A 24860-nucleotide genomic window follows, 5' to 3' on the forward strand; every position below is an offset into this window, starting at 1 on the left:
TTATTTAAGAGTAATTTGAGGGGTACCTGGGTGGCTCAGTTGGTTAAGCATCTGACTCTTGATTTTGGCTCAGATTGTGATTTCAGTATGCTGAGATATAGGCCCCTGTTGGATTTTGCACTCAGCAGAGTTGGCTTGAGATTCTTTCCCTCTTCCTGTGCTCTCCTCAACCACTGCTCATGCTCTCTCTCTTTTTAAAATAAATAAGTAAAATCTTTTAAAAAACCTGAAAATAACCCCAGTAATTTGAATTTTCCTTCTGTATTACCACTTCCTGGCCATTCCTTATTACAAGCTTTCCCCCCCATTGTTTTATAGGAACTCTTGTATACTACATAAATTAACTCTCAGTGAGTTAGTTTTTTTCCTGTTTAACTTTTATTCTAGGAGTGCAGTTTGAGATGCATTTACCTCTTCTCATTCTCCTTTGTTGTCTCAGTGGTGTAAATTTGTTTAAGATGAGTTAGAGGAGCTAGAAACATTTTTGCTCTAAATATGAAAAAGCTAAACAGAATATTGGGTAATGTACCATAAATGGCAAAGAGCCTTGACTTGGAAAAAAAAAAAAAAAAAGACCTGGTGTTTATTTTGCTTTACTCAAGCCTATTCAGTTTTCCATTTCCTAAACAAGCCATATTACCCCATGCTTCCCATCAGAAAGCTGTTCTTTCCTTCCATAAACATTCATTTTTCACTAGTCAAGCCAGTCTAATTACCACTCATCCTCCAAGCATCTTATAAAGCCCTTCCCGACATTTTTAAAAGAGATTTTACTATTTGACGGAGAAAGAGGCAGTGAAAGAGGGAATAAGCAAGGGGAGTGGGAGAGGGAGAAATAGCCTTCCTCCTGAGAGGGAGCCCTACTCATTGCAGGGCTCAGATCTTAGGGCCCTGAGATCCTGACCCAAGCCAAAGGCAGATGCTTAACAAATGAGCCACCCAAGTGCCCCTTTCCTGACATTTTAAAGCCAAGTTTGATATTCCTACTCATTTCTTCCATCACACTCTCTGCATATTTTTATTATAGAGTTCTCAAGTTTTGTTCATTATGTAAGATTGTAAAATTTGTAAGATTATTATTTTATTGTAAGATTATAATTGAAAAAATTATAAAATTTTAGTAGATGTACTCTCTTACATGCTATGAAAGATTTGAAATAATCAGTATTTTGAGTTGCTAATATATGCAGAAATGACAGTACAGTTTTTTCCAGATTTCTTGAGGTGTGATTGACAAAAACTGAATATATTTAGGTTATATAACATGATTTCTTGTAAAGGTATAAAACCTGATGATTTAATGCATGTATACATTTTGATGTGATTATAGCAATCAAGTTAATTAACACATTCATCACCTCACATAGTTACCAAGTTTGTATGTGTATATATAGGGGGGAACACTTAAGATCTATTCTAGTAGCAAATTTCAAGTATATAATATAGTATTATTAATTATAACCACCGTGCTGTATATTAGGTCTCTAGAACTTATATATTTTTTAATAGAAAATTTGTATTCTTTGACCAGCATCTCCCCATTCCCCTATCCTTAGCCTCTGGCAAGCACCATTTTGTTTTCTAATTTTATGAGTTTGACTTTTTACCATTTCACATATAAGTCAGATCACACAGCATTTGTCTTTGTGTCTGGTTTATTTCACTTAATATAATATCTTCCAGGTTGTAACATATAGCAGAATTTTCTTCTCGTTTTATGGTTGAGTAATAATATTCTATTTACATATTTTTCATCCATCTATCTATCTAATGTATCTACCACATTTCCTTATCCGTTCATCTGTTGATATGTATATAGGTTATGTCCTTATTTTGGCTATTATGAATAATGCTGCAGTAGATGAATGGGAATGCACAGTCTTTTTTTTTAATATATATATATTTTTTAAGATTCCATTTATTTATTTGACAGAGATCACAAGTAGGCAGGGAGGCAGGCAGAGAGAGAGGAGGAAGCAGGCACCCTGCTGAGCAGAGAGCCCGATGTGGGACTTGATCCCAGGACCCTGAGACCATGACCTGAGCCGAAGGCAGCCGCTTAACCCACTGAGCCACCCAGGCGCCCCGGGAATGCACAGTCTTGAAGATTGTGCTTTTGTTTCCTCTGGATATATACCGAGAAGTGGGATTGCTGGATCCTTCAGTAGTTCTATTTTTTATTTTTTGAGGAACTTCCATACTGTTTTCTAAAATGGCTCAACCAGTTTACATTTCCAGCAGTGTTGTACAAGAGTTCCCCTTTCTCCCCATTCTTACCAATACTTCTCTCTTTTTGATAACAGCCTTCCTAACAGATTGGTATCTCATTATAGTTTTGATTTACAAATGTCAAACATCTTTTCATGTACCTCTTGATGATTATGTAAAAATAAAAGCTTTTATTTGATGATTTACAAATGTCAAGCATCTTTTCATGTACCTCTTGGCGATTTGTATGTTTTCTTTGGAAAAATGTTTATTCGGGTCCTCTGCCTATTTTAAAATCAGATTATTATTATTATTTTGCTTTTGTGTTATATGAGATCTTTATATATTGTGGATATTCATCTCTTATTAGAAATATGGTTGACAAATATTTTCTCCGGTTCAGTAGGTTGCCATTTCATTTGGTTGGTTGCTTCTTTTGCTGTACAGAAACTTTTTAGTTTGATGTAGTCCAGCTTAATTATTTTTGCTTTTGTTGCTTGTGCTTTTGATGTCATATCCAAAAAATCATTGCCAAGACCAGTGTCAAGGAGCTTTTTCCATGTTTTCTTCTGTGGTTTTTATGGTCTTGTATTTGTTTTCGATCCATTTTCAGTTTGTTTTTGTGTGTAGTATAAGATAAGGATACAATTTCTTTTGCTCATTGATATCCACTTTTCTCACCACTAATTTTTTTATTTTTAAAGATTTTATTTACTTATTTGAGAGAGAGAGTGCAAGGGAGAGAGCACAAGCAGGTGGAGCAGCAGAGGGAGAGGGAGAAGCAGACTCCTCACTGAGCAAGGAGGCTGATGTGGGGCTCGATCCCAAGACCCCAGGATTATGATCTGAACTGAAGGCAGCTGCTTAACAGACTGCACCACCCAGATGCCACTCAACACTATTTTTTGAAGAGATTATCCTTTCTCCTTTTGTATTCTTTGTTCTCATTAGTTGAGTATATGTGTGGGTTTATTTCTGGGTTGTCTGTTTTGTTCCACAGATTTATGTGTCTTTTTTTTTTTTTTTAAAGATTTTATTTATTTATTTGACAGAGAGAAATCACAAGTAGATGGAGAGGCAGGCAGAGAGAGAGAGAGAGAGAGGGAAGCAGGCTCCCTGCCAAGCAGAGAGCCCGATGCAGGACTCGATCCCAGGACCCTGAGATCATGACCTGAGCCGAAGGCAGCGGCTTAACCCACTGAGCCACCCAGGCACCCCTCTTTTTTTTTTTTTTTTAAAGCTTTTATTTTGGGGATGCCTGGGTGGCTCAGTGGGTTAAAGCCTCTGCCTTTGGCTCAGGTTGTGATCCCAGGGTCCTGGAATTGAGCCCCACATCAGGCTCTCTGCTCTGCTTGGCGGGGAGCCTGCTTGCTCCCCTCTCTCTGCCTGTCTCTCTGCCTACTTGTGATCTCTGTCAAATAAATAAATAAAACCTTTAAAACAAATAAAAGCTTTTATTTTTACATAATCTTTACACTGAACGTGTGGCTCAAACTTAAAACTGTGACATCAGGCCAGGTGTCCCATTATGTCTTTTTATGACAGTATTACAGTGTTTTGATTATTATAGCTTTGTAATATAGTTTTAAATCAGGAAGTGCAGTGCCTCCAGCTTTGTTCTTACTCAAGATTACTTTGGCTACCCATGGTCTTTTGTTTTTCCATATGAATTTTAGGATTGCTTTACCTGTAAAAAATGCTACTAGAATTTTGAAAGGGATTGCATTTAGATAGTAAAGACATTTTAACAATATTCTTTCAATTTATGAACATAGCATATCTTTCCATTTATTTATGTCATCTTTAATTTTTTTAGTGTCATAATTTTCCTTGTACAAATATTTCACCACCTTGGTTAAATTTATTCCTAAGTATTTTCTTCTTATATTTATTTATTTATGAATATGTTTATTTATTTTTAAAAATTTTTTTCTTTTAGATACAGATTACAATTTACTTTTGAATTTGATTTTAGGTCTTGCATTTTCATGTTAGTGAAGTGTGCCTCTGCTAAAATTTTCAAATTTAAAAAATTATTTTTTAAAAAGGACCATATGGTAGTTCATGTTTTTTATTAAGTCTAACAGGAAGATCTAACAGGATCTTCTAACAGGAAAATCTAACAGGAAGAAAATCAAAGATTTTGGAGAAAATCTTTGACACTTTCATATTTTCCTACCTCTAATTAAAAATAAAGATTTTGTTAAAATTTGATTTGTTTTCTGGTAACTTATTTTGATGACTCAATATTGTAGAGTCCTATTACTCTTCATGTGTCATAGGGCTAGATAACTAATCTTCCTGACTTCTTGCAGAGTTACCTTGGTAGAATTTGCAGATGTTTAAGGAATGGGCTACAGCTTGCTACTATGGTGATTGATAGAAGAGAGATGTTCATTTTTCAGGATAGATGTCTTCCAGTAAACCTACCTTAATGAATTACCATGGTTCAGAGTATGGCCTACTGTTTGCAAACTGATTTTTGTCAGTGTAAGAGAATTATCTTAAGGATAGATTGTATTGACCAAATTTGTGAAACTGATTTATAAAATCAGAAAAAAGATTATTTTATCATGAGAAATCTTACTGTCTTATGCTGGATATTTTCTTATTGGTTCTACTAGTTTATTATATATGTTAGGGAGATTTATGAGAAGCTAAATTATAATCAGGGTATTTCTTAGTAAGCATGGAATGAAGGGTTAGTTAAAAAATCAGGACAAAATTGTTAAAGATATATGTGAATATATTTTAAAAGATGTTTTTTGCTTATTTTTAATAAGCTTTTTATAAGATTGCTTATCCTTCAGGCCAGAAATATGTCTTGACTAATACTTTAATTGTTAAGGAAAATAGTTTTGGAATGGGAAAAAAAAGTTATATAAAATTTTTAAGCCATAGTTATAAAGTACATTTTCTTTTCTTTTAATAGTGTAAGACGAATGGAATGCAAGCCTTTTCTCAAGGTCATAATGAACAACAGCAACATCAGTCTCCAGTTAAAAAAGGTAAATTTTTACCATAATTCCTAAATTTCATAAGGAAATCTTAGCATTCCTGTTAATAGTTGCCTAACTATAAGAAATTTTATTATATTTTGGGGTTGATTTCAGTCTATATTAGAAATGCTATATAGGTTTGACTGCTTTATGGGAGAGACTATAGTAACAAGTCTTAAACAAGACAGAATCTTGTTTTTGTATTTTTTTTCTATAATAGCTCATAATTGAGCTGGTGTATTCATTCTGCTCTGGTGAATTGTTACTGGACTCAATCTCATTGCTTTGCCATCTTTAATGTGTGGCTCTCTCTTCATTGCCCAAGATGAATGCCTTTCCTCCAGCCACCATATTCACTGTCTAGCCATCAGGAAAGAGGTAAAAGGAGAGGTAGTTCTCCTTAAAAGTATGATCCATAAGCAGCATCTGTCACTTTAACGTAGTATCTCATTGGCCAGAGCTTAGTCATGCTGTACAAAGCAGACTGAAAAATGTAATCTTCAGCTGTGTAGCCCACTAATTCTGCTACTGAAGCAAAAGGGAAGAACTGCTCTTGGTTATAACCAGTAGTCTCTTCCCATTGACTACTTTCTAATAAAATAAAAATTATTTATTTATTTAGTTTCCAATTTTTTGTCAGTCTATATAATTTGAAAGTTATGAAAATATTAGCTTTTTCTTCTAGTATTTAACTCTATTTCTAAATAAAATGTTTCCAGTTTTTTTTTGTTTTTTGATATTGGCATTCTATTTTGCAGAATAAGAATTTAGGTCTTCCACATCAGTTTCCTCACTTCTTCACTCTTCTATCTTCCCTCCCTACCATATAGTTATTTCACAAGTTTCAGTTTTTTTTGTTTTTAAAGATTTTATTTATTTATTTGACAGAGAGAGATCACAAGTAGGCGGGGAAAGCAGGCTCTCGCCAAGCAGAGAGCCCAATGCGGGGCTCGATCCCAGGACCTTGAGATCATGACCTGAGCTGAAGGCAAAGGCTTAACCCACTGAGCCACCCAGGCGCCCCTCAGTTTTTTTTTTTTTTTTAAGATTTTATTTATTTATTTGACAGACAGATATCAGAAGTAGGCAGAGAGGCAGGCACAGAGAGAGGGGGAGGCAGGTTCCCTGCCAAGCACAGACCGATGCATGCGGGGCTGGATCCCAGGACCCTGGGATCATGACCCGAGCCGAAGGCAGAGGCTTTAACCCACTGAGCCACCCAAGCTCCCCACAAGTTTCAGTTTTAACTGACTTATCACTCTTTATATAAATACAGTTGCTTAGCCAAGAGGTGCATGTCTGTTTCATACAGTCCATCATTTTTCTTAGAGCTAATGTTTGCATTGTTTTTCTATGCAACTGCTATTAACTTTTCCCTTTAAATGCTCCAAGAATGCAGTGACACTTACCTGTAGTATTTTTCTTATGCACAAATATATCAGTTGGTATTTTTTTCCCCTTGAGGATACTTCTTTCAGAATCCTCCATTATCCTGTTCCAGTATGGACTGTTTACTCTTCAGTACTATTGTCCTGGAATGTACTTTTACTCTTATTTTGGGATATCACATTGTGATTCTTTGGTTTCTTCTTTTAATTTTTATATATTTTAATTTTATTTTATTATTTTATTTTGTTTTGTTTTTATTTTTACTTTTATTTAAGAGAGAGAGCGCATGGGAGTTCAATCTTAGGACCCTGAGATCATGACCTGAGTTGAAATCAAGAGTTGGCTGCTTGGGGTGCCTCAGTGGCTCAGTGGATATAAGCCCCTGCCTTCAGTTCAGTTCATAATCCCAGGGTCTTGGGATCGAGCCCCGAATTAGGCTCTCTGCTCAGCAGGGAGCTTCTTCCCTTCCTCTCTCTCTGCCTGCCTCTCTGCCTACTTTTGATCTCTGTCTGTCAAATAAATAAATAATACCTTAAAAAAAAAAAAAAGAGTTGGCTGCTTACCAACTGAGCCACCCAGGCACCTTTTCTATCTCCTTTTTAAATTGAACCATAAATCACCATATAAACCATTTTAAAATGATAATTTGGTGGCTTTTAGTACTAAGTCGTATAAATATCACCACTATTTAGTTCCAGAACATTTTTATAATCCCAGAAGGAACCTCATACTCCTTCAGTAGTCATTTTCCATTCTCCTCTTTGCCCAGCCACTGACAAACCCTAATCTACTTTTGGTCTTAATGGATATACTTATTCTGGGCATCTCTAATGGAGTTATATTATATGTGACCTTTTCTGTCTGGCTTCTTTCACTTAACATAAGATTTTCAAGGTTCATCCATGTATAGCATGTATCAGTACTCCATTCCTTTTCATGGCTAAATGATATTTTCTTATATTGATATGTCACATTTTGTTTAACTTTCAGTTGATGGATATTTGGGTTGTAAACTTTTAGTTATTATGAATAATGTTGCTTTGAATACTTGTGGACAGGTGTTTGTTTGAACACCTGTCTTCACTTTTCTTGGATATACACCTGGGAGTGGACTTGCAAGGTCATGTGGTAATTCTATGTTTAATTATTTGAGGAACTGCCAGACTGGTTTCCACAGTGGCTATACCATTTTACCTTCCCTGTAGCAATCTGTGAGGGTTCCATTGTCTTGATGTCTTTGTTAGGATCTTTAAAATTTTTTTATTTTTTTAAATTTTTAAAAAAGATTTTATTTGAGATAGCAAGCAAGCGAGAGAAAGAGCGCAAGTGTGCACCCATGAGCAAGAGAATGAGATCAGGAGCAGGGGGCTGGAAGGTGAAAGAGGCAAACTCTCTGCGAAGCAGGGAGTCCCATGTGGGGCTCCATCCCAACACCCTGGGATCATGACCTGAGCCAAAGGCAGACACTTAACTGAGTCACCCAGGTACCACTAGGATCTTTTTTCACTATGGTCATTTCAGTGGGTATGAAGTGGTGACTTTTTATGATTTTGATTTATATTGCTCTAATGACTAATGATTTTGAGAGTCTTTTCATGTGCTTATTAGCCATTTGCATTTTTTCCTTTGGAAAAAGTTCTGTCCAAGTCCCTGATCATATTTTAATTGGGTTATTTTCTTTTTGTGATTGAGTTATGAGTTTTGGATACTAGAATTTCATCTATTTTCTCTCTGCCAATTCCCTCCCCCTGCCCACATGCTCACTTCTTTTCTTCCCTTCCACACACACACACACACGTACACACACACCTAGGTGTATATAAGGTATTTGAGAATATATCTCCTTTATCAGATGTATGATACTAGGCTTTTATCCAATATATTATTTACACATATTTTGTCTTATACTAGGGTTTTCACTTTTGATAGTTTACATATCTGTACAAATTAAAGAATTTGATGATGTCTAGTTTTTTTTTTCTTTTGTTGCTCATAGTTTTGATGTCATTTCTAAGAAATCATTGCCAAATGTCAAGTCATGGAGATTTACCACTATGAGTTTTATAGTTTTAGCTCTTACATTTAGGTCTTTTTTTTTTTTTTCTATTTTAAAGTAGTTTTTGTATATAGTGTTAAGTATAAGCCCAAATTCAATTTTTTTTTTTTTTGCCTTGGATATCCAGTTGTCTCATCACCATTTGTTAGACTGTTTTTTCCTCCATTGGCACCTTTGTTGAAAATCATTTGAGCATAGGAGTATGTGTTTATTCCTCGACTTTCAATTTTGTTTCCTTGCTCTATTTGTGCTATAAATAGTACCACATTGTTTTGCTTACTATAGCTTTATAAAGTAAGTTTTGAAATTGGGAAGTATGAGCCTTTAACTTTGTTCTTTTTCAAGGTTGTTTTGGTTATTTGGGGTTTCTTGTAATTCCATGTGACTTTTAGAATTAGCTTTTCCATTTCTGCAGAAAAGACTCCTTTTCTTTCAGAAGGAATTTTGGTAGGGATGATAGTGAACTTGTAGATCACTTTGGGGGATTATAACAATATTAAAATTTTCAATCCATGAACATGGCGTATATTTACATTTACTTCAATCTCTGTTTTATCTGTGTCTTGGTTTTCAGTGTAAAAGTCTTGTACCTCGTCAGTTAAATTTACTCCTAATTATTCTTTGTCATACTAATGGAACTGATTTCTTTTCCTTTTTTGGGGGGGGGACTTTTTCTTTAATTTCCTTTTTTTTATTTTGACTCTTATTCATTGATAATGTAGAAAATAAAGCTGATTTTGTATGGGGACATTACTTTGAGCTTAGAGAAATAAAAAGGATTTTAAGAAAATACTATGAACAGTTAAGGGTATACCAGCAAATTAGATGACCTAGGTACAATAGAAAAATTACTAAAAACATAGAAAATACCAAAACTTCCTTAAGATGAAATAGAATATCTAAATAAACACATAGACAGGATGGAGATAGGAGATAAAAAAAATCTCCTAACAAAGAGAAGTCCAGGATTTGATGGCTCCACTGGTGAATTCTACCAAACATATAACAAAGAATTAACACTACTTGCTCAAAATCTTCCAAAAAATTGAAGAGGAACACTTCTCAGCTATCATTTTAGGCCAGTATTATTCTGCTACCAAAGCCAGACAAAGACATCCTGTGAAAAGAAAACTGTAATCCTTAGAATATAGGTGTAAAAATACCAGCAAACCAAACCTAGCAGCATAGTAAAAAGATGACATATCATGGCCATGCGGGATTAATCCCAAGAATGCAAGGGTGGCTCAACATGTGAAAATCAATTTGTATAACACACCACATTAACAGAATGCAGGGACAAAAAAAATACATCACCATCTCTATTGTTGCAGAAAAACCATTTTACAAAATCCGATACTCTCTCTTAATAAACACTCTCAGCAAGCAAGAAATAAAAGGGAATTTCCTCAACATAATAAAGGGTATATATGAAAAGCCCATAGCTAACATCGTAGTGGTAAAAGACTGCAAGTTTCCCCTACTAAGATCAAGAGCAAGTCAAGGATCGCCATTTTCACCATTTTCATTCAACATTATACTGGGAAGTGCTAGCCAGAGCAATTAGACAAGAAAAAGAAAAGACATTCAAATTGGAAAGGACAAAGTAAAGTTATCTTTATTCACAGATGACACAATCTTATACCTAGAAAATCCTAAAGTGTAGTACATGTGAAAAATTAGTAGAGCTAATAAATTAATTCAGTAAAGCTGTAGGATACAAAATCTTTGTTACTCATTATTTTAGTAATTTGAGCCTTTCTCTAGTTGATTTTTGTCAATTTTGGTCCTTTTAAATAATCAACTTTGGTTTGTTGATTTATTGTTTTTCTGTCTATCTTTACTCTCTTTTATTATTTCATTTGTTCTGCTAGTTTTTTATTTGGTCTGCTTTTCTTTTTCTAGTTTCTTAATGTTTGATGTTAGGTATTGATTTGAGCTATTCTTTTTTAATATAGGCATTTATAGTTATAAATTTTGCTCTAAGCACTGCTTTTTCTGTATCCTTTAAAGTTTGGTATGTTGTGTCTTTGTTTTCTTTTGTCTAAAAGTATTTCTCAGTCCTCTGTTATTTATTGTTTGATCCATTGGTTTGAGCATATATTTTTAACTTCCACATATTTGTGAATTTTCCAGTTTTACTTCTGTTATTGATTTCTACTCTCATTTCTTTATAGTCAGGTTGTTTTGTATGATACCATTGTTTTTTAAATTTATTAAGACTTGGTGCACCTGGGTGGCTTAGTGGGTTAAAGCCTCTTCCTTCGGCTCAGGTCATGATCCCAAGGTTCTGGGATTGAGACCCACATTGGGCTCTCTGCTCAGCGGGGGGCCTGCTTCTCTCTCTCTCTGTCTGCCTGCCTCTCTGCCTACTTGTGATCTCTCTGTCAAATAAATAAATAAAATCTTAAAAAAATATATATTTATTAAGACTTATTCTGTAGCCTCACACTTTCTGCATCCTGGAGAAAGTTTCATGTGTACTTCAGAAGAATGTACATTCTGGTATTTCTGAGTGAAGTGTTCTGTATTTGTTTGTTAGGTTTAGTTGGTTTATAATGTTGTTCGTGCTCTGTTTATTTCCTTGTTGATCTGTCTAGTTTTTTTGTTCATTATTGAAAGTGGGGTCCTTGGAATCTCCACCTGTTATTAAATTCTGTGTTTGCCTCTGATTCTGTAATTTTCTCTTCTGTTGTTAGGTAATTGATATTTTTATCATTGTATAATATTCTCCTTTATCTCTTTATCTCAAAAAATAATTTTTGCCTTAAAGTCCGTTTTTGTCTGTTGTTATAGCATACTCAATCCAGCTCTCTCTTAGTTATTGTCTGCATCAAACATCTTTTTATTCATTCATTTTTAACTTACTTTTGTGATTGGACTTAAAGTAAGTGTCTTCAGACAGTATATAATTGGATCATATTTTTTTTTAAAGATTTTATTTATTCATTTGACAGATAGAGATCACAAGTAGGCAGAGAGGCAGGCAGAGCCACTGAGCCACCCAGGCGCCCCTTGGATCATATTTTTAATCCATTCTACCAATCCCTGACTTTTAATTGGAGTGTTTATGACTGATATTTAATTGTAATTAATAGTAAAGAAGGACTAACTCCACCCATTTTCCATTTTGCTATTTGTCTTCTATGTCTTGTATCTTTTTTGTTTTTCATTTCCTCCATTAAAACCTTCTTTTGTGTTTAATAAATTCTTGTATCATTTTTATTTCCTTTTCATATCCCTTATTATATATTTTGAAGTTATTTTCCTAGTAGTTGTACTGGGGAATTATTTAATTTATAACAATCTAGTGTGAATTAATATCAATTTAGTTTCAATAGTATACAAAATTTTCCCCATGTAGTGTCATCCCACCTTATAATGCCATTGTCACAAATTCCATCTTCAAATGTTGTATAATGTATTAATCTAGATTTATAATTCTGCAATTTTATGTAGTTGTCTTTCAAGTCATATAGAAATAAAGAGGATTTACATCCAAAAATTCATTGATACTACTTTTTAACTTGCCAGTGTAGTTAGGTTTGCTGTTGTTTACTTCTTGATGTGGAGTCTAGTTACTTTGTGCTTTCTTATTTTAGCTTAAAGGATTCCCTTTAGCACTTTTTCTAAGGCAAGAACTGTCTTATAACAGTTTGCTTATAATGCTTATCAGTGTGAACCTCTTTGAGTGTATTCAGTTTGTAGTTCATTGAGCTTCTTGGTTGTGTCAGTGTATGTATTTTACCAAATTTAGGGAGTTTTCCGACATTATTTCGTAAAATATTTTTTGTCCTTTCTCAACCTCTCCTCCTATGACTCCCATTATGCATTTGTTGGTATTTTCGCTGTGCTTTGACAAATATCTTAGGTTCCATTTATTCTTCTTCATTTCTTTTTTTCTTTCTACTTCTCAGACTGGCTAAGGTCAGTTGACTTTATATTTGCTCACTCTATCTTCTGCCTGCTCATATCTGCTATTGAACCATTCTAGTGGTTTTCACTTTGGTTATTGTACTTTTTCCCCAGGATTTGTTTGGTTCCTTTTTATAATTTTTTGTTTCTTTATTGATATTTTCTATTTGGCAAGACACTTTCTTTGGTTCTTTGAGCATACTTAAAATAGTTTAAAGTCTTTCTCTAGTAAATCCAATATCTCTGTATCCTCAGAGAAAGTTTCTATTAATTTCTTTTTTTCCTATGTATGGACCATACATTCTTCATTCATTGCATGCATTGTATTTTGTTGTTTTTGGAAACTGAGTGTTTTGAGTATAATGTATTAACCTGGAATCAGATTTTCTCCCTTGTTGTAATTTTTGTTGTTTATCTGGTGACTTTTGTGAACTAATGTAAAGTCCATGTTTGTTATATGTGGCCACTCAAATCTCCATTGTGATATCTGCATGGTCACCTGCTGATTTGGCAGAATTCTCAATACCTAGAACCAAAAAATATACAAGGAAAAAGAACCCCCTCATCTTTGCATATGACTTTCATATGCGTGTTGGGCTGTGCCTTTAGTAAATACTTGATCAGGCAGTTTACAGCTATTTTTTGACTTCTTGTTCCTGAGAAACTGGAAGGTTAGCTAGAGGTGACAGCTTAAGATCTTCTCAAGTCTCTCTATGAGCATGAGCCTAGCCTTTACATTACATGTAGCCTTTCAGATTTCTAGGAACATCTGAGTCTTTCTGTGCCCTTATTCCCCCAAGCATGTTTTACCCTAATCTTTTTACCCTAATCTTTATTCCTAAACTTTTTGGGTTTTCCTATTGTTTGCTTTGTTATCCCTTCTCCCAGATGGAATTGGCTATTACATTTCCCTGTGTTTCGACAAATGGATTCAGATAGCAGCATTAGGCCCTGGAGAGTTCTTAGGTGAGTTAAAGGCAAATCCTTTGAGATGATTCTTTAGGGAGTCAGCAGATAGGTCAAAATGAACAACCGCAGTTCTCTCAGAATATGATTTGCACTACTCACTGTTCTCTACAGTACTGGGAACCTGTACCAGGAATGAGAGCAGCTGTTTTCAAAGCCATTGCTAACCTGGATTGGGGAGATGTTTTCAGGCAAGTTAAAATGCCACAAAATTCTGTAGCATATTTAGCTGTTCTTTTCTTTACTAAGCATTCCTCTGGTTTTGTAAGCTTTTGATTCCAGAATTCAGAAGAAGTTGGTTCTGGAGGTTTTTGACAGTTTGTTGCTCTGGTGGAGAGATAAACTTTCAGGGTTTCTTTCTTGGTTACTTTTGCTGACTTATTCTCTTATTTCAATCTTGACTCCTGTTTTCTTCTTTTTTGATTTACCTCCTCATTTTGCTCAGTGCATTTTCCAGGAGTTTCAAAAAAGGGTATTGGTTTGTGAATTCTTTGAATTTGTGTATTTGAAAATGTACTAATTACATACTTGATTGATATTTTGGTTAGTTAGAAAATTCTAGGTAGAATGAACTTCTGAAGCCAGACACAAAGATTCCATTTATATAAAATATCTAGAAAAGGCAAATCTATAGAAAGTAATGATTCCGTTTAGATGGGATTAAGAGTGAAGAGTGATTGCAAACGGGAATGAGGTATCAGATGGTACTTGATATAAATACTCTAAAAATAGACTGTGGTAGCTGTGATTTCCCAGCTCTGTAAATATACTAAAAATCATTTAGCTGCACACTCAAAAGGAATGAATTTTACAATATGTGAATTATACTTCAATAAAGCTATGGAGGAGGAGGAAAAGGAGAATTGCAGAATTCTCCTTGGTAGTATTATCAAAACTTGCTGAGTGAAACCTTCCTAAGGCAGGGAGTGAGTCTTCAACCTCAGGAGACTTTACTTTGGGACCTCACATTCATAGAGAACTAGCTGAGTTTTCACTGTATGGATTAAATATAAATATAAATGTTTGATTAACAAAATTCCAGGTTGAAATTATTTTCATTCTAAAATTTTAAGGCATTTTGCTTCATTTTCCAGCAGGCTATATTAATTGGTTTTTAAATCTACAAAGTTCAGTGCCATTCAGGTTTCCAGTACTTATAAATGGCCTTGTTTTGGTTTGCTTTTTGTTTTTGCTGTTACTGGCTTTGGATTTATTTTGATTGTGTGTTTATCTTTGCTTTTTAAAATTTCCTAATGTATCTTTGTGTAGGTTTTTTTCAACTTCAGTTTTTACCCGCTGGGCAGTTGGTGCACTTTGGTTCTTCTTATGTGGAAAGTTGTGGATATTTCTTTGATAATTTTCTCATCTCTATCTTGTCTATCTTCTTCCTGAAATGCCTGTTATAGTCAGATACTAGTGATATTAGTCTACTTGATTCTGTAATTTTCTTATATTTTCTTTCTTATTTTCATCTTCTCATTGTTTTGGTTTTGCTTCCTAATAGCTTTCCCCAATTTCTTTATCTGGCAGCACAGTCCAGAGAACAACTTGGGATTGAGTGTTAGCCACTAGTTCTTTTAAAAGCTACAAGTAATTTCCATCACTGGAAAATTCTTATTCAGCTTTTATATGTGGCACTACAGCTTCAAGAGCTGCCCAGTCTGTACCTCTCTTTTTCATTCTCGAAGTTCAGAATCCTTAGCCTGCAGTGCCTATTCCTTTTTAAAAGATCTTTATTGGGGCAGCTGGGTGGCACATTTGGTTAGGCATCTCACTCTTGATTTCAGCTCAGGTCATGGTCTTAGGGTCCTGAGATTGAGCCCTACGTTGGGCTCCCTGCTCAGTTTGACATTTGCTTAATATTCTCTCCCTTCTCTCTCTGTTCCTCCTGCTGCTAAAATAAATAAATCTAAGACAAAACAACCATGTATGTCTTATAGGCAGCATATAATAGTAAGGTTTTCTTTTTTTAATCCATGGTGTCAGTTTATGGCCTTTAATCACGGTGTTTAATCTAAGAGCAAACCATGTTCCTTAGTTCAAATCCCTGTTTTGAAAATTAAATTTTATTGGAACATAGCAACATGCTTTTCTGTAGCTGCTTTTACACTATTATACTGAGCAGTTGTGACAGAGACTTTATGTCCCAAAACTCTCAAATATTTACTGTTAGGCCTTTTACAGAAAAAAGTTTGTTGACACCTTGTTTAGACCATTAACATTTAAGGTGATACAGTTGGATTAAGGCCTTTCATTATTTATTTTCTGTTTGTCCCGTTTTTCCCTTTTCTGCTTTCTTTTGGGTATTTTTAAATTTTTGTTGGTATTTGATTATATCAAATTTTTAGCTATATTTTCTTGTATTTTGAAGTTGTTTGTCTAGGGATTATAATGTCTCAGTGTTCTTGTTAATATTATACTACTACATGCAGAATGGTGATGGTAAAACGTTGCAACCATGTGTAGGTTTCTTCCCTCTGCTCCATTGCCCTGACCTTTTTGCTGTTATTGTATTATATCTCCACTAGACAGTGTCATAAGTTTTGCTTTCAATATCCACACACACAAAATTTAGAGGGGAAAAAAGACCATTATATTTATTCAGCTATTTACCCTTCTTTTATTCTTCATTTCTGAGTATTAAGGTTTCTGTGTAGTATCACTGCCTTTCAACCTGAGAAACTTCCTTTAGCATTTCTTGTAGATTAACTAACTCTACTAGTTATACATTTTTAGTTTTCTTTCTTTTCTGAAAATGTCTTTTAATCTCACATGTTTCAGTTTCACACAACTACCCTCCACTTCAGATGACAGTTGTAAGTAGTAGGTCCCCAGATTACTCAAAACTTCTAAATTAGAGGTTAAGTCTCCCTTCTTGGATTTGATCATTTGCTAGAACAGCTCACAGAACTTAGGGAAAATACTTAACCAGTTTATTATATAATAAAAGATATGATAAAGGATACAGATGAAGGAAGAGATATGTAGGGGTGAGGTCTAGAAGGGTCCCATGTGCTAGAGCTTCTATCCCTGTGGAATTGGAGTGTGCCACCCTCTGGGTACATGGATGTGTTCCTCAACCCAGATGCTCTCCATACCCCATACGTTGGGGATTTTTATGGAGGCATCATCATGTGGCATGATTAATCATTAACTCAGTCTTCAGCCCTTCGCCTTCTAGGAAGAGCTGGAGGTGGGACTGAAAGTCTCAAGCTTCTAATCATGGCTTGATCTTTTTGTTGACCAGCCTCTGTCCAGAAGGCCACCAGAAATCACCTCATTAGAACGAAGGGCATTTCTTTCACCCAGGAAAATCCAGGGGATTTAAGAGCTGTATGTCAGGAAGTAGGGTAAAAAACCAAATACTACAACAAAAGATGCTTCAAGTATTCTTATCATTTAACAAAATTACAAGGGTTTTAGGAGCTTTGTGCAAGGAACCAGGGATGGAGACCAGTATGTTTTTTTTGTTGTTGTTTCACAGCATGGAATTCTAGCTTGTCCGTTCTTTTCTATTAGCACTTTAAAGATACTGCTCTGCTGTTTCTGGCTCAGCAAGTGATCTTTTATGGTGATAGTTTCTGATGAGAAACATGCAGATATTTGAAGCTTTGTTTTTATTCTCCTTTAAAGATAGGGACCCTGTCTTGGATCTTTTTCACCATTACTAGCACATCTCTGATGCGTAGATATACAATAAATTTTTCTTGAATTTATTTTGTTTGTATTACATTTTAAGTAAATATGAAGACTAGACAGACTTATTGGGGTTCTCTTTTGGCAGGATCAGAATTGCCCAACACATATTCCTGCCATTAAACTTTTTAAGATCCCTTCACTAAATATGAATAGCCAGATGAAAGAAACCATGCATCCATTACTGATTTTCTGAAATGTTTCTCTTTCTCCCACTTTTCCTTGGTTACTTGGCTTCCTTTCCATGTAAAAGGAAAAAAGGAAGCAGTAGCTACTTGTCAAAAATTTTGCTTCTCTTCTCTTTTGCATAGAAACTACTCATCATTTTATAAAATAATGGATTATTAAGGGACATTCAGAAAACAATGAGCCAAAAAGTGTTCTGGGAGAGTTCTTTATTTTATAACATTACATCTGATGTTTAATATCTATAGAGAGAATTAAATACAGCAGAGATTTCCTGTTGAAGCTCTCAAGCGTTTCCATCTGCAGAAAAAAACCAGACTTTCTGCCTGATCATCCCATTGTACTTCAAAAACCAGTAAGTAGTTTCCTAATTTTACATTAATTCTAAAATATTTGTCTTTAGTATTTTCACTGGATTCTTTCCTTAGATTTTTAATTTTATTATGGAATATAATTCAGAAAAGTACATAAATCCAAATGTATAATATAACCCCAGCTTTGTTTTTCTTTTTCAACATTTCCTTAGCAGTTCAGGGTCTTTTCTGGTTCCATACATATTTTAAGATTGTTTGTTCTAGGACTTTGAAAAATGCTGGTAGAATTTTGATCGGGATGGCATTGAAAGTATAGATTGCGCTGGGCAGAATAGACATTTTAACAATGTTTATTCTTCTGATCCATGAGCATGGAATGCTTTTACATCTTTTGGTGTCTTCTTTAATTTCTTTCATGAGTGTTCTGTAGTTCCTTGAGGTCCTTTACCTCTTGGTTTATTCCAAGGTGTCTTATGGTTCTTGGTGCTATAGTAAATGGAATCGATTCTCTAATTTCCCATTCTAAATTTTCATTACATGTATAATATACCTAATTACTGTAAGTAATTACCACTCTGGCCAAGAAATAGAATGGAATTATATTTTAAGAAATATTTTTTGCATTGAAAGATAAGGAGCCTAAAAATTCTATTGTTTTTAAGTTCTGTAATTCATCTGCAGTTGATTTTACTTTATGATGTAAAGTAGGGGTCAAGTTTTATTTTTTTCTACATGAATATCCAGTCATCCTAGCAATATTTTCTCAAAGAATAGTCCTCTGCCGCCCTTGTGGCAATATATGTGTGGTGTGTTTCTATGCCCTTACTCTTCTCAATTTATCTTTTTATATAGTAAAACAAGTCACCCTACTTATTCTTCAGTGTGTTTTTGCTGTTCTTAGTGTCTTATATTTGTGTCACTGCATCAGATTTCATCAAAATAAAATACAATAAATACACCTATCTTTTAGCACATTGATTGGAAACGACAGGAATGTTGGTATCAGACTTGGGTTCAAATTGTAGCTTCACCTTGTGCATTAGTACACTGTTCAAACTTAGGTCATTTAACCTTGAAACCTTAGTTTTGTGATTGCAGATGAAGTTGATAATGTATAGCAGGACTTGGATAGTACTTAGTGCTTATTATGCACTTAGTAAATTGCCTTTATTTCCATTTTGACTAGAGTTTGACTTTAAAGTTTTCACAATCTTTTTTATATGGATAAAAGTATTCTATTGAGATGAACTCAAAATATAAGTATGCTGAGAATGGCTCATATGGGAGATATAGCATCTCCTGTGCTTTCCAACCATTTGGAATACAAAGCCTCTTTTTTAAAATTCCAAACTTGTAGAACTGTAGTCAGTTCAGTCAGAAATTTAAGTTTTTTTCCTAATACAATGTTCAAATTATCCCACCTGTTCAGAAAAAAAATCGTAGGCATATGTATGAATAAATCTAAACTTGAATGCTATATAAAATATGGTCATTTTTTTCATTTGCACACCTATTTCATCTCTAATATTTTATTTTGTAAATAAAATTTAGACAGACACATTATTTTGAACAAGCCAAGTACCACAAAAACAGAATAGGTTTGGAATACAATCTAATATATTTAAAAATGAATTACATATTTTTTTAAACATAGAACTGTTTTGACAAATTCCAGTTACTTTAATACTTTGTATAGTAACATGCATTTAAGATCTGTAAACACTTAATAGGATCACAGTATTTGGTTTGATAAACTAAGTAGTAAAAACTGTATCTTTTCAATCTAATTGATAAATTAACTTTTTCTTTTATGTTACAGGAAAACCACCAAAGTTTTAAGTAGCATTTTAAGAACAAATGAATTTGAAGATAAAGAATTATTCATTTTCTATTTTGGACACCTGCAAATGAAGTGGATCTAGTAACAATAACTGTAATGGACTGTGACAATTCAGTTTATTTTTAATTTTGATGGTTGGGTATTTGGTTTCTCCTAAAATGAGAAATATTTTAAACTATAAAGAATTTTCTAATCAGTTTCAGCTTTGCAGGCAGTTTCCTGCATAAATTGGGAAGTAACACTGGAAAGTAAGAATTTGGTTAGTGGGGAAGGCTGTATTTATAATTTGCATGCTACTTGCAATTTTTTGTTTTTCATCTCTTGTAATAATGGAATGGAAATGTAAGCTGTAAAGATTCTCAAATATAAAGTATTTGCTATGATGTATATATGGTACATAATTTCTTGTTGTTTCTAAAGTTGGCTTTTGTTCTGTTTTCCACTGATTTCAAACCAGCACTCTCAAAGGATCTTTACAATCTCTCCAGAGGCTTAAATGACCCAGGATGTTCAATGCATAGTTCTCAATGACAGGAAGGAGAATATTTTAACAGGCATTTCTTTGGTCTCTAGGTTTTTGATAAAATTGTTCAATATTCATGATTACTAGCAGAGATGGACAATCTGGAAACAAGGAAACTCAAGGTGAAAACAGCTGCTACTTGTTGTCTCTAATCAGACTCCATGAACAGAAGTTAGGCAATTGCAAATTAATACTGATTTTTTTTTTTCCAAAAGAGGAAAGATTTAGGCATTTGCAAGTAATTGAGGTACATTAAGTTTCAATTCTTTAATTTCTTATGACAAGAACATGTATGGATGAAGAATTTGGGGGCTAAGCTTTTAGCTCCTAGAAATTTTATATAATAAATCTCCTGCATTTTGTCACTCTGGACATTACTATTGATAAAAAGAGTTTCTTCCTGCATAGTGTAAAAAAAAAATTGCTGATAAAAGGTAAGTGTAAACTCTCCTTAATTCTATTCTCAGAAATCCCCAGGTCTACAGGCAAGGCATTCAAGATCCTCATTTGGCAGAAAGTTTTATCATAAAATTATAATCCTAAAACCAGTAACTTTTTCTTCACTGGTCTTTGGGCTTTTTTACCTGGATTCAAGCTTTAGTCCATGGTAGGCTTCACATCTTGGTCTTTTAGTACACTACCTTTCATTACTTCGCTCCCCAAGGGGGAAAAAATACACTAAAACCATAAATTTCTGGATTACTTAAAAATGATACATTTAAACCTTTAGGGCCCAGATTTATTTTTTGTCCTATTTTCCCTTTATATTATTATAGGTTCCAGTGTGTATATACATATATATATACACACACACACACAACAATTTATGTATAATTTGTATAAGAGCTGAGGTATTACCATAATTAAATTGGTTTATTATTTGCTTGTTCTCAAAGGGTTTTTTTTTTTTTTGACTCTAATTAAAAAAATGGTAATAGAACTTATTCCAGTTTGGAATCTAAAGAGCTCTTCCACTCAGCACTGTTATTGAGGGCAGAAACCTTTTTAAAGTCATACCACCATGGTACTTTGCAAACTGCCTCACACTTAAAAGACTTACGTACTTTCTTAATCTAATACTGAAATATGTTTTGATTGGCTAGAATTTGTATTTTTTGAAACCATTCATAACCTTTCAAGAAGTTTTATGTCAAAAGTCACTGTATATAATCAGAGTGAGACTGCAAAGTCTGTTTTATTATCTGTTTGCCTTTGTACATATGTATAGCTTGTCTGAGTAATCATTGTACATCTTCATTAATATTCTCTGCTTTGTATATAAATTAAAAGAGTTGAGCCAGGTGTTGTTTCATAGTGTTTGTCATCTTTAGAAGTGACTATATATATGTGTATGTGTGTGTATACACACACACACTTGTGTGTGTGTAGGTGTGTATATGTCAAAATTTACTGCCCTTGTCTTGTATAAGTTATGAAAAAAATTACTTAGATGGACGAGGACTGAGGCATATACAAAGGTATACCTTTGATAGAAGCTAATTCGTTTGAGAAATTTTTAGGTCAAATTTTATATTTAAAAATATAATTTAGTTCAATCTGAGTTTTCTAACAGTAAAAGAAAAAAAAATTGCCTTACAGTTTTTCCTTGAAGACCTGTGGTTGCAAAGGCATTTGGATTATAGAATAACAGAAATAGACTTATTCTGCACTGGATTTTTATTAGCAGCATTTATCAGAATAGATTTTATTAAAACTATATGAGCCTGTATAGCAAAGTGTACTAGGTACACAGAACACACCAACTGTTCTGGTGAAATTAGAATTGTCATACTAGTGTTAAAACTGGAAAAGGTTTTCTGTCCAGTATCTTCCCTGGGAAGAGGGAATGCTCTTAAAATTTTGTGCTTATATTTTGTATTTCTTCATTTACTTAGGTTAAAATTTTATTATTTAAATGCAAATGTCTATTTTCCAGAAGTAAATTAGTCCTCTGGCTCATATGCCAAAAAATTTGAATCAAATTTTCTCAAAGTAAAATTCTATTTTTTTGATTTGTTGAACCTACATATAATTATGATGCTATAATAAATGATATAATGGTGTTACAGTACCAAATGGTACCCTAACTATCACAGAATTGTTCACTTGTGAAAAACCAGTTTATAACATGATAGGTATATAAAGTCTATAGATTACAGTCAAGACTATTGTATGCTCATGTATTAACTTTTTTTTAGCTTAAACAATAGAAAGGTATTTTCTCACAGTTCTAGAACCTGGAAATCCAAGATCAAGGTGCTAGCAAGGCTGATTTCTTCTGAGGCCTCTTCTGGCTTGCTGTTGGTACCTTCTTACTGTGTCCTAACGTGGCCTTTTCTTTGTGCACCTTCTTTTGTTCTCTCTGCATGTAAGGACACCATTTTGGGTCACATATTAGCTTTTTCAGTAAAGTGAATACTTACAAGGTCATGAATTGGTAATGGAGGGAGCACTACCAAAGAATAAACTTCACAGAAAATCAGTTACTTAAAAATGACAGAACACTGATTTAACCTTGATAGTTTATGACAAATCTACAAAAGCTATCCTATGAAGTGATACTCTAAAAGTTCCCACTTCAATTATTTTTTATCATTTCTTTTTCACAATTTTTTTCCTTTATGTGTACACTTTTTTCACATATTAAGATTCTTTCACTGAAGGGTTTAGGTTACAATGTAGCAAAACAGCAAAGACTGAGAATAGTGAACTTCAAAAATTTAGGTAAACTTCACATAAAAGATATAGAAGACATTTTAGAAGAGTGCACATCTTAAATATATTAAACAAAAGTACAGAGTAGATTAGTAACTGCAGAGAATTTTCTAATTCACATTTTCAATAAGAATACTTGTTTTGCACTTGGAACCATAAAATGTCTAGGAACATCTAGTTGTTCAGGATCCACCATGAAGCTGAAAAGAGAAAAACAACCATTATTGAATGAAAATAATTGCCAGGGCTAAGTTAGTCAAGGTGTAATCATTCTTAGACTATTTTCTCCCACCTTTAATCTGTATAATTATCTTTCAAGTTAGTCACTCTTTACTATTTGAACCAAGATTGAACTCTTCCTATGCAATATTTGTACCAGGTCTTTGGGCACTTGGTCATACTTTGTTATGTATGAATGGAGCTTATCTTGGCAATGAGATTGTAAATGCCCTGGATGAAATCATATTGTTTTAATCCTCCCAGTACTGGCAGCAGTTTGGGAATGTAAAATACTTTTACATCACAATTTCCAAAAGATTGGGTAGAAGCAACTGGATGTGTTTTAAATGTAGTGTATCTATGTTGTAAGGTTGAAAATGTTTTCCCCAGTGAATATAAATATCCCGAAGTCAAATCTATAGCAAAGAAGTAAGATTGATGGAATGCTGTGAGAAACAGACAAATAGAAAGGTCTGAAATTTGCAAAGCTATTTAAGAAATATACTAGTTGGTAATAGGATCTTAACTTTCATGTGTATCTTCTTTTCTCGTAGCCACAGGCCTCTCTCATTTGCCAAGGGATACTTGGCTCCACAGACTGAATTCTTCATATTTTGCTCTGGGTATTTTATGGTGGCCAGTGGGCTGTTTGGCTGTACTTCAGTATGCCTCATTTGAAAGATTTTGATATTTGAGAGTCCATAGCAATATATTTAAGATGTTTCTTCAGTAAACCACTTAGAAACTTAATAAAAAAGCAGTCTTATCAGAAATCATAATTTGTGAGTTAAATTAAAAATACAAACCTACCCATCTCTTTATAATAGGTATTTTTTCCAGATTTTAATTTTAGGTCTAAATATGTACAGCTGAAATGCTTTTAATTGTTTTTATTTTTAACCTTCATATCCATATGACAAACAAAATGCATGACAGGTTACTAAAAATATTAGTAGAAAACACACAAAAAATAAAAATATTAGAAGTCATATGGCCATTAAAACTTTAAATAATATTTATAAGCTAATTCCAGCTGTTTGTCCAGAGAGGTGTGTCTGCTGTTGCAATTTATAAAACTTCCACATTCAAAAGAAGAAAAGGATGCCCCAAGTAGATATTAAAAATCTTAAGGGAGATTTTAAAAATTGTGTTAGAAATCAGACTTATTTTTTCTTTTTGTTCTTCCAAACTTCAGGGGTCACTGCTGAAATTAGATGTGATATGGAAATTAATGCAAAATAGGTTAACAAAAAAGGCATTAAACTGCACTGAATTTGGGTTCTGAGAATAAGAATCGATCCAGTATTATTTGTGCCCAACTTTTCTCTCCAAATTAGGGAATGCTCTGAGAGAGAAAGAGAACAAAAATTTCAGCCATATTCATGGCTTTCTTATTTGAGTAGTAAGTCTGAGATATAAGCAAGGGAAATTCTGTAAGTCCATAAACGTGTCCTTAAGATCTAGAGTAAGTATATACCTAAAGCTCAGGCAGAGATGGTAGGCTGCTGACTGGAAAACATTCACACCTGATCTCCCCCATCTCCTCACCTACCTTCAATTCTAGAATTTACCTTTTCACTTTCCATTTATTCCCTAATCCATTGAAATCTACCCTACCACTGCATTAAAACTGTTCTCTTGAACAGTGACCTCTTGTCAAATCCAGGTTTCAGTCCCATTCTCTTCAGTCCCACCCCACCACACAGGCCCCTGACAAGCACTGTTCCTTGCATGGTATTTCTCTTTCAGTTTCCTTGCTAATTGACTACTCTGACTCTCCACCTCTGAGTGGTTCCCCTCTGTCTCTTTAGAGGCTTTTCCTTCCCTTTTAAATAAA

The 24860-nt window shown here is 34.0% G+C and overlaps 2 protein-coding genes across 3 annotated transcripts in view; one reads left to right on the top strand and one right to left on the bottom strand.

Moving 5' to 3' along the window:
- The window catches only part of CUNH8orf88 (chromosome unknown C8orf88 homolog), a 35772-nt gene extending 15819 nt beyond the window's left edge, over positions 1–19953 (top strand). For both annotated transcript variants that reach the window (XR_001182129.2, XM_013064572.2), the window contains 3 exons: positions 5141–5216; positions 17661–17767; positions 19546–19953. Coding sequence is in view for 1 of the 2 variants with exons in the window: in XM_013064572.2 (XP_012920026.1) it covers positions 5141–5216; positions 17661–17767; positions 19546–19569 (207 nt within the window). In the remaining variant the exon portion in view is untranslated. The remainder of the gene's footprint in view (positions 1–5140; positions 5217–17660; positions 17768–19545) is intronic.
- Positions 19954–20973: 1020 nt separating this feature from the next.
- NECAB1 (N-terminal EF-hand calcium binding protein 1) overlaps positions 20974–24860 on the bottom strand; it is a 203396-nt gene continuing 199509 nt past the window's right edge. Inside the window, exon 13 of the mRNA XM_045063139.1 lies at positions 20974–23004. Coding sequence (XP_044919074.1) covers positions 22979–23004 — 26 coding nt within the window. The 3' untranslated portion in view covers positions 20974–22978. The remainder of the gene's footprint in view (positions 23005–24860) is intronic.

Source organism: Mustela putorius, unplaced genomic scaffold, assembly GCF_011764305.1.
Source record: "Mustela putorius furo isolate JIRA1106 unplaced genomic scaffold, ASM1176430v1.1 tig00003846_pilon_pilon_pilon, whole genome shotgun sequence".
NCBI classification, from domain to species: domain Eukaryota; kingdom Metazoa; phylum Chordata; class Mammalia; order Carnivora; family Mustelidae; genus Mustela; species Mustela putorius.